The sequence below is a fragment of the Mandrillus leucophaeus genome, unplaced genomic scaffold (genome assembly GCF_000951045.1).
Source record: "Mandrillus leucophaeus isolate KB7577 unplaced genomic scaffold, Mleu.le_1.0 Scaffold292, whole genome shotgun sequence".
NCBI lineage: Eukaryota > Metazoa > Chordata > Mammalia > Primates > Cercopithecidae > Mandrillus > Mandrillus leucophaeus.
The window spans coordinates 383,356-394,009 of record NW_012103054.1 but is presented as its reverse complement, the minus strand read 5'-3'; the positions used below and the strand labels follow the sequence as shown (position 1 = coordinate 394,009).

At 37.7% G+C, this 10,654-nt stretch overlaps 1 protein-coding gene across 1 annotated transcript in view; it reads right to left on the bottom strand.

Moving 5' to 3' along the window:
• The window catches only part of SCRG1 (stimulator of chondrogenesis 1), a 17,127-nt gene extending 6,981 nt beyond the window's left edge, over nucleotides 1-10,146 (bottom strand). The window contains exons 1-2 of the mRNA XM_011986080.1: nucleotides 9,672-10,146; nucleotides 1,739-1,994 (exon numbers count right to left, since the gene is read on the bottom strand). Coding sequence (XP_011841470.1) covers nucleotides 1,739-1,980 — 242 coding nt within the window. The 5' untranslated portion in view covers nucleotides 1,981-1,994; nucleotides 9,672-10,146. The remainder of the gene's footprint in view (nucleotides 1-1,738; nucleotides 1,995-9,671) is intronic.
• Between the last annotated feature and the right edge of the window lie 508 nt (nucleotides 10,147-10,654).

Genomic DNA, 10,654 nt, shown 5'->3' with positions numbered 1-10,654 from the left:
GGGCATGGTGGCAGGCGCCTGTAGTCCCAGCTACTCGGGAAGCTGAGGCAGGAGAATGGCGTGAACCCAAGAGGCAGAGCTTGCAGTGAGCCGAGATCGCGCCACTGTACTCTAACCTGAGCAACAGAACGAGACTCCATCTCAAAAAAACAAAAACAAACAAAAAAAAAACATAATTGCTGAGTCCTACCTCCACAGTTTCGATTTAGTAAGTCTGGGGTGGAGTCCAAGGATGGATATGCAATTTTTAAACTCAGGTGATGCTGAAGTTGCTGTTCTGGGAACCACACTTTGAGAACCAGCTGGCTTGGTAGATGAAAAATCTGTTCTGAATCAGAACACATGGGTTCTAATCTCAGTGTTGATATTAGCTAGTTATGTGGGATAGTACTGGTCATTTCAACTCTCTGCACCTTTCTTTGGTAAGATGGTTATATCTACCTTTTCTATTTCACAGATTTCTTAGAAGGATGAAAATATGATGACTTCTGTTGAAAGTAATTTGAAAAAGCTAATTTCAGTATGAAATATCCAAGATCATGGGATTTGAAAGATTCCTCAATAACCAGGGGGAAATGATTTTAAAATCAAGAACTAAAAATATTTATTAATTTGTCTACCATCATTTTACACCTTTTTTGTTGTTGTTGTTGTTGAGGTTAAGTCTTGCTTTGTCACCCAGGCTGGAGTGCGATGGCATGATCTAGGCTCACTGCAACCTCCTCCTCCTGGGTTCAAGTGATTCTCCTGTCTCAGCCTACCAAGTAGCTGGGATTACAGGTGTGTGCCACCATGCCTGGCTAATTTTTTTTTTTTTGTATTTTTATAGAGACGGGGTTTCACCATGTATGCTTGTATTTTAAGTACAAAACGATAGTAAATAAATCAATAAATATTTATACTTAAAATATAAGTAGAAAATAATGGTAGATAAATTGTCTTGAACTTCTATCTAGTTCATTTCTGGTTAACTTATACATAGAACTAGAAATTTATTTTTGATCATTACTAAACTTTTCTGTTTAGTGAATTGATCCATTCATTGAGTTTTTGTTTTGTTTTGTTTTGTTTTTTGAGATGGAGTTTCACTCTTGTCGCCAGGCTGGAGTGCAATGGTGCGATCTCGGCTCACTGCAACCTCAGCCTTTCAGGTTCAAGCGATTCTCCTGCCTCAGCTTCCTGAGTAGCTGGGATTACAGGCACGTGCCACCACGCCCAGCTAATTTTGTATTTTTAGGAGAAACGGGGTTTTACCATGTTGGCCACGCTGGTCTCGAACTCCTGATCTCAGGTGATCTGCCCAACTCAGCCTCCCAAAGTGCTAGGATTACAGGCATGAGCCACCGGGCCCAGCCTCACTGGGATCTGTTATCTAAAACCTTTTATTGGTTTTCAAGTTGGTTTAAGATTTCAACCTTGAGCTTAACTTCTGCTACTGGTAGATTTGTGTGTGTGTGTGGTAGAAATCAGATGGGGAGTTTAGAATTTAATAGATTGAAGTATTATTTTCTGGATTTTATTTACTTTTATTAAACTCAGCTAAATTCCCTTTGAACTTTCATTTAAATGAAAGCATTTAGTTCTTTACACAATAATGATTATTCTAGAAAAGAGCTGGGATTTGAACAGGATTTTACTAAAAGGGTTATTAATTTCAGCAAACCTATTACGAAGATGTAGCTAAAAGTTGTTCTACATACATTTCCGGGCAATACACTTTGTGATTTCATTTCCTTACTTTGGGCAGCAGAGCAGTTCACTGAAGTTGCAGTAACAGATCATCTCACATCCCTTCCCATCCCAGAAATGATCCTGGACATTGACATCAATCTCTGTCAGGTCAGCTACTCCTTCCGGAAGGTTGTGACAGTTGCGATCTTTTAGTATCTTTCTGTAGCAAGAGAGTCGATTTGTAGGCATGGCTTGAACTTCTAGCAGCAAAGTTAGCCCAATGGTGAAAACAAGTACCATCAATTTCATTTTGGCTTTTGGCCCTAAAATAGAAGAAAGACCAAAATGTGTCAATGTTTGTTTTTTAAAGATAGATTTCATCTGAATGAAGTTCTGTAGCATGCTTATAAACTCTTGGCTAGAAAGAATGGGAGTTGGCCTTTTCTACAATCCTGTTTGTGTTTCTCAAAGTGTAGTTTTATGACCATGTATGATAAAAAACCATTTGGAATATTTGTTAAAAATCAAATGCTGAGGCTTCTGGGCCAGGCACAGTGGCTCATGCCTGTAATCTCAGCATGGGAGGCTGGTGTACAAGGATTGCTTGAGCCCAGGAGTTTGAGACCAGTCTGAGCAACATAGTGAGACCCTGTCTCTACAAAAAATTAAAAAATTAGCCAGGCATGCTGGCACGTGCCTGTAGTCCTGCCAGCTACTCCGGATCACTTGAGCCCAGGAGTCTGAGGCTGCAGTGAACCATGATTGTGCCACTGCTCTACTGGGGGTGGCAGAGTGAGACCTTGATACACACACACATACACACACACAGTCACACACATGCTGTAGGCAGGGAGGAGGTGTTGGTGAGAGCTGAAATCTGCATTTAAGAAGTACCCAAAGCCATATATATTTTGAACATTCAGTAGAGAACACCTGCTTTTTAAGGTGGTATAAACTCAGGCAAATTTCTAGAACAAATAACATAATTGAATACAGTGGTTCTTTACCTTACATTATCTTACATCCTAACAACATTGTCAAAGAAGCTGGGTCCCCTCCTGACAGAAACAAAAAACCCATTTATGTTGATAATGACAGATGATAGTATACACATATATTTATAGTTTGATTGTTTTTTAACTTCCAGAAGTATTTTAGTACCCATTGTTGCAAATTTTTAGTAACGTTTGGATTTTTATCCCACATAGATGACTTCATCTTAGCTGCACTTGAAAACGAAGGCTTGAATTCCTGCCTTATAATTATCTAGCCTACCATGAACCCCTACCATGATGGGGAACTCATTATTGACTAAGTCAACATATCCCATTGATACATTTCTAACATTTCCCTTATTGTAAAATATTTTTCTGTAGCTTCCACCCACCAATCCTAGTTTGAACCCTGAAGTCATACTAACAATTCTAATTTCTCTTCTAGGAGATAATTTTTCAAGTACAGGATTTGCATAGAACTATAGAATATTAAGTATCTATCTAATTAGACTTCTCTGGTTTCTATATTAGATGTGAAGAAAATGGAGACTATCGTAGTAAAGGAAGAATAGCAAAATAGTGGAGGAACCAGAATTAGAATCTAGAGCCATTCAGATTTTATCTCGTTAACAGGTGCCAAAGTATCTTTTCCTCCTTGGAAAGAGGGAAAACAGATAGAGGATATTTCTCTTTGGATATTGTACTTGGAAAGAAAACAATATTGTAGAATAGCCAGACGTGGTGGCTCATACCTGTAATCCCAGCACTTTGGGAGACTGACGCCAGCAGATCACCTGAGGTCAGGAGTTCAAAACCAGCCTGCCCAACATGGCGAAACCCTGTCTCTACTAAATATACAAAAATTAGCCAGGCATGGTGGCGTGCGCCTGTAATCCCAGCTACTTGAGAATGGCTTGAACCTGGGAGACAGAAGTTTCAGTGAGCCGAGATCAAGCCACTGCACTCCAGCCTGTGCGACAGAGCGAGACTCCGTCTCAGAAAAAAAGAAAAGAAAAGAAAAGAAAACAGTATTGTGGAATGGAAATTTTTGGTATGAAGTTTTTAGTGATTAGGTATATTTTAAAGGTAAATCATTTTAGATAAGATCATTGATTTTGAAATAAATACATTTATTGCTTTTTTTTTTCTCTAGATTAGAAACAAAGTATTTCTTCATACTCCTAAATGTTTCAGATTTTCTTTGTCTCACATTCTAATTTGAGTTAGCCATTTTTGGCTTTGGCTGTATATTTCCTTAGAATTATCAATATCCAATTTAATTCCTACCTCCAAACATTAGTGAAAGAAAAGTCTAAAATGAGATCTACTTCATTTTATATATTTTCAGATTTAATGGAGCAAGACATTGTAGTGTTACAGTGCATCACAATCCAGCATATATAAATAATATCTTCCAATGGGCTTTTTGTAGGTCATGGTTTAAGTGACCGAATATGATCGATCATGGAGAATTTTCTGTATGTACTTGAGAAGAATGTGTATTCGTCTGCTGTTGACCTGAATGTTCTATATATGTCTGTTAGGTCCATTTGATCTATACTGGTGTTGAAGTCCACTCTTTCTTTGTTGATTTTCTGTCTGGTTATTCTATCCATTACTAAAAGTGGAGTATTGCAGTTTCCTACTATTACTGTGTTGCTGTCTGTTTCTTATTTTAGTTCGGTCAACATTTGTTTTATATATTTATGTGCTCTGATGTTAGGTGTGTATATAATTGTTACAGCTTGCTGGTGGGTTGACCCTTTCATCATTATATTTTCTTCTTTGTCTCTTGTGACAGTTTTCTACTTATAGTCTATTTTGTCAGAATAAAATAGTCCACTCTGCTTTCTTTTAGTTACCATATGCATGGAATATCTTTTTTCATTTCTTTACTTTCAGCTTGTGTGTGTCCTTAAATGTTAAGTAAGTCACTTGCAGAAATCATATAGTTATATATTGTTTTTTTTTCTTTCAGCAACCCTAAGTCTTTTGATTGGAGAGTTTAATCCATTTACACTTAAAGTAATTATTGATAGGGAAGAATTTACTATTGCCATTTAGCCTATTGTTTCTAGTTGTCTTGTAGTTCTTTGGTGCTTTTTCCCCTGCCTTGTCTTCCTTTGTGTTTTGTTGGTTGTTGTTTTCTTCTCCTCCTTCCTCCTTCCTCCTCCCTCCTCTTCCCCCCCTCCTCCTCCTCCTCCTCCTTCTTCTTCTCCTTTTCCTGATATGCTTTGATTCCTTTCTCTTTTGTGTAAACTGCTATAGGTATTTCCATTGTGGTTACCATGAGGCTTACATAAAATATTTTATAATTGGCCGGGCGCAGTGGCTAACACCTGTAATCCTAGCACTTTGGGAGGCCGAGGCAGGCGAATCACGACGTCAGGAGATTGAGAACATCCTGGCTAACACGGTGAAACCCCTTCTCTACTAAAAATACAAAAATTAGCTGGGTGTGGTGGCGGGCGCCTGTAGCCCTAGCTACTGGGGAAGCTGAGGCAGGAGAATTGCTTGAACCCAGGAGGTAGAGGTTGTAGTGAGCTGAGATCAGCGCCACTGCACTCCAGCCTGGGTGACAGAGAGAGACTCCATCTCAAAAAAAAAAAAAAAATTTATAATTATAAGTCTGTTTTGAGGTGATAACAACTTAACTTCAATCACATACAAAAACTCTACTCTTTTAATTCTCTCTCACCACACTATGTTATTGATGTCCCAATTTACATCTATTTATATTGGATATCCACAAACATATTTTAAATTATAGTTATTTTAATACTTTTGTCTTTTAACTTTTATGCTAGAATTAAATGGAATTTAACCACCACCATTTTAGTAATATAGTAGTCAGTATTTGTATATACACTTATCTTTATCAATGAGTTTCATATTTTCTTATGCTATTTTGTTGCATTTAACAATAAAGATGTATAGAGTGTTTCCTTATAATTAAAAGGAAACCTTTTTCTTCTACTATGGTCTTTCTATATGTTGCTCTCTCTACCAGGAATGTTCTTTTTTTGGCTGTTTTGACTTTTAGGTCTCAGTTTAAATGTCATTCCTTCCATGGCCTTTCAATCTAAGGTAGTTTCAACCTTATTCTTTCATAGTGCCCTTTTCTTTTCCTTAAGATATTTATCACAATTTAAATTATATATTTGTGAATTTACTCATTTTATGTCTGTCATTCTCATTAGACCAAAGGCTCCACGACAGCAATTTATTTTGTTCATTACCATACACCAGTGGCTAATACAATGCTTGGCGCATACTTGAAAATGAATGCTTTTCCAAAAACATACTTTTTATTCTAGGCAAGAGCCTACAGAGATTTTATGTTGTCTAAAAGAATATGTGGACTTCTTAGAACTAACCTAAGGCCTTCCTTTCACTTTGTCTCCACATCTATCATTCATTCCTGTTCAGCTAGCCAGGCAGTCAAGCCACTCATCTATGTATGTGTCTCTGCCTTGTTGTTCCTTCTCACCCCTTCCCTTGGTATTAATTTCTGACCAAAGCATCCATGAAGGACAAACCTCACACTCATATCTTCTAAGAATCCTTCCCTGATTCCAGACAATACTACTCTCATAGCTCCCTTGCTCTATGTTCCCAAAGCACTTACGTATAATCTGTCCTACAAGAACTGTGAATTTGAGTAAATAATGCCTTGTCATTGTCGACATTTTTATAAGCTGGTTAACCATTTGGAGAACATGACTACAATTGAATATGGGGAGTGGGAAATTCAGAAAGCTGATTAATTATTTAGTGAATTGGTTATTATGTGAATTTACCTATAGCCAAGAAGGAAGATTGGGAACAATCATAAAGGGCCTAGAAGATATGTAAAGAGTTCAGATTGTATTGGGTATATTAAGAAGCCATTGGAAGATTTTGAGAGAACAGTAGCATGATCTGATTTATGCCTTTTTAAAAAATCCCTGGCTGGTCTGTGAAGATGTATTGTGGTGGGACAAGATTGGAAATAGAAGAAAAGAGACTTTTGGTGAGAACCGATGGGAGATATGAGGCAAGAGGGAAAGAATCAAGGATGATTCTTGGGTTTTTGGCTTGAATGGTGTTGCCATTTGTTCAACTGAGGAAGAATTGGAAGGAGCCAATTTTGGCAGGAATCCAGGAATGAGTTTTTAGACAAGTTAGGTTTGAGATGCCTATTAGATATCCAAGTGAAGATGTTGAATAGGCAGTTGAATGTGAGTCTAAAGATCAGGGCTGGAAATACAAATTTGAGCGCAATCAGGATATTTATTGATAGTATCTATAGCTATGGGTCTGGCAGGGCAGTAAGGGTAGACCCAGAAGAGATGAGGCAAAGGGCTGAGGCTAGGGAAATTCAATATTCAGAGGACTGGAAGAAGAGATGCTAACATCAAGTCAGCAAGTATTGTAACTTCTACTTCTTTTGTATTGAAGAAGAGTGTCTGCTTCAATGCTGAGCTCATAGTAAGTGTTCAAAAAATTTCCTTCAGTGAAATGAACAAATAAATTTCTGGAAAAATAAGTAGGTAAATTGTCATACCACATACCTCTTCTATTTTCATGCCAGAGCATAAAATTGTTTTTTTGTTTGTTTGTTTGTTTTTTGTTTTTTTTTGCCGCAGTCTCAGTCACATACTACAATGGAAAGTTCCACACCTGGCAAGTACCTACTGGTAGTTGTGTGTGTGAGTGTGTGTGTGTGTGTGTGTGTGTGAGAATGCATTATACATTACATGTTTTGGCCAGGCACAATGGCTCACGTCTGTAATCCCAGCACTTTGGGAGGCAGAGGTGGGCAGATAACGAGGTCAAGAGATTGAGACCATCTTCGCCAACATGGTAAAACCTCGACTCTACTAAAAATACAAATATTAGCTGGGTGTGGTGTCGTGCGCCTGTAGTCCCAGCTACTCAGTCCCAGCTGAGGCAGGAGAATCACTTGAACCGCAAAGGCAGAGGTTGCAGTGAGCTGAGATTGCACCACTGCACTCCAGCCTGGGTGACGGAGCCAGACTCCGTCTCAAATAAATAAAATAAAGTAAACTACATGTTTTAAATGCAGAATTCTGTTCTTCCTGTACTTAAGTACAGATAAATAGCTTTAACTATTATTTAGCAAATGGAAAAATTTCTGACCCAGTGTGTTCCTGGGATACATTGGTGGTTGTTTTCATTAAAGGACACGAAACTTAATCCTTGGCAATCCATCAAAACCATATATGTTCAAGTGGTAACAAGAGTGAAATGATTTTGGCCAATTTGAAGCAAATTGGTCTTTTTTTTCTTTTTCGGTTGAGGTACATGTACTTAAAATTCCTCCTGGAGTACACCCAAATTACAAAAGAAAACAAAGTTACATACTAAAAATTAGAAGGAGTGAGCAAGAGAAGCTTAGGTAGTTATCCATTGTTTTCATAAATTCGATTTTATGTAATTAACTTGGTTCCAAATGTACGATACCATTTATATCCTAATAGTGTTGTAAGTTTTAATAGATCATTGCAGAGGATACAGGATTATGAGCAAGACATTTCCAACTAAACAATAAATCATTGCTACCATCCTTTGGTAGGGAATTGCAAATTTTGGGCATTCAGCACAAGCAAGCTTTTGAATGGCTGGAGTTAAATGCAGACTTAAAAAGAAAAATTATCTCATTTAATTGCCAAAACTAACAGGACCATGTAGTTTAAGTGTTCAGACATTTATGGTGCAAATGCTCATACAGGCAGCTGATGTCAGTTCTGGGAACTGGTATTAAGAGCAGTGGCGTGAAACAGAGTTGATGAATTAGACAGAAAAGACAGTCCATTTTCGGACTGCTTTCAAAAAAGCAGCAAGAGAGAAGCAAAGCTGCAAAAGCAAATGAAAACTCCAGCCCAGAACTTGACATTTGAAATATCAAAATTATAGTTGGGAGAGATTAAAATTGCTGCCCAGTCTGTGATGTTTTCCATTCATCTTTCTTGGAGGATGAAAATCACTGTTTTTTTAAAGTTCTCTTTTTTTCTTATTAACTGCCTTAGAAGACGTTTTTGTTAGAGTGACTGAGTCCTTAGTAAATGTTTTTGTTAGAAGAACTGAGTCCTGAAGTGAAATTTCCCAAAATATGTGTTAAAGAACAGAAGTAGTATTAAACAGTGAATAAGCTGCTTAAAGATCCTTAAAACAGACATATCATCTTAAATATCTAAGATAACTTCATCCATAGAAAAACATAATCCACATCCTCCCTAAAAGTGATCAGGCTCTTAGAGCATGCCAGAAGATGATATTAATATTCAGTCTTGCATCATTCTCCTTCTTTTCCTGGACACAGTAAATCATCATCACTGGAGAAAAGGACCAGCATTTGGGAGAGCTTTTCAAAGCCTGTGTAACTAAGTTAAGGAATTTTAAAGAGGAATTTTTCTAAGTCTCAGAGGGAAAAAGTGTTCTCTTTATATTAGCAGTACAGACACTGTTGTGTTCCAAGAGTGGACACCAAGGATGAATTCAATGAATTCCCTCTTTGTGTCCCACATTTGTACCAGTTTCTTTTCAGGAATCAGGATTTTTAAAAGCAAAAAACACTGGCTTTCTTAGATGTTGCAGTTAACTTCATGTAGTATAGGTAATACAGCTGCTGCATTTAAAACAATCTTATATACTTCATCATCCTCACATAGTTCTGAGGACTGGGATAAGTCCTGTTGTGTGGGACAACATTCAGAGTGAATTTGGGCATTCAATAAATGACAGTGAAGAATCTGCCTCTTTTTAAACCTATAATGAAATGACATTCCTCGTCAAGAAATATACATTTTCTGTTCTCTTTTAATCTGATTATTTGCCTTTCTACTAGGAAGCATCATATTTTTCAAAGTGCCTGCACCATCTCCTCAGAGGATCTCTGTCTTTTTCTTCTGACTCAACACATACATACATTTCTGCTCTAATCTATAGTAATAGTTTGGAGTAAAACAACTGACATGTTTTTTTAAAGAAAAAATTACATACCTTTTTCTTCTTTCCTTTTGGTCTTCTTGGCAGAGGATGCTTCTTAAATGCTCACACTCACTGGGTGAGTTTGAGCAAAAGGAGAAGAGAGGAGGTGCTGGAAGGAGCTTCTTTACAAATGAACCTTTGTCTGCCTTGTCTCTGGCCTGGGATCGACAGACTCGCTGCTTCAGCCAGGACTGCGGGGAGGAGGGGAGTGGAAGATGAGGAGGCTGCAAGAACTGCTTCCTTTGGAAGTGTTCATTTCGTTCCAAACCAGGCGAGAATGAACTGAACAGCTTCTTTACACAGGGAAATAACTAGTCTATACAAGAACCTCAGGGAGGCAGACTCTGGTAGCAATAAAACATAAAACCTGAGGTATTTTTAAAAGAACACAGAGTGATTTTTCCCTTAAGAAAAGTGTGTGTGTGTGTGTGTGTGTGTGTCTGCATGTGTGTGTGAGAGAGAGAGAGAAAGAGAGAGAAGAGGAAAGTAGGGAATGGCTAGCTGTGCACCTCTTCCCTTTCCACAGTTTTCCTAGCCATCTAGATATCTTACAAATTTTTGGCAGAAGATATGTTCCAATTCACATTCCACCCCTTCCATTTCTCACCCAAAGAGTCATTACGATCAACGGTAAGCTAAAATGATGACTAAAAAAGAAATGTATTCTGTGTCTTAGAAATAAAGGCACAAAATAAATTTTATTCTGTTTTCAGCAAACTATACTGGAATTCTAACATCTGTTAACTGTCTTTTAGGTTTTTAAAAAATTCGATTAGGAGTCGTGTTCTGGGAATTAGAGAGATTATATTGTAATGGAGTTAGAATTATCTAGACAGACAATTGAGGAAAGGGCATTCCAGGTTGAATTACAAAGGCATGAAGGTGAAAGAGAGGGTGACGCCTTTGGAGATTATAGGTAGTTTCATTTGGCTAAAACTCAAAGATGGTAGGAGATGAAATTTGAGAGATAAGCAGCAGCAAATTGGTGAAGTACC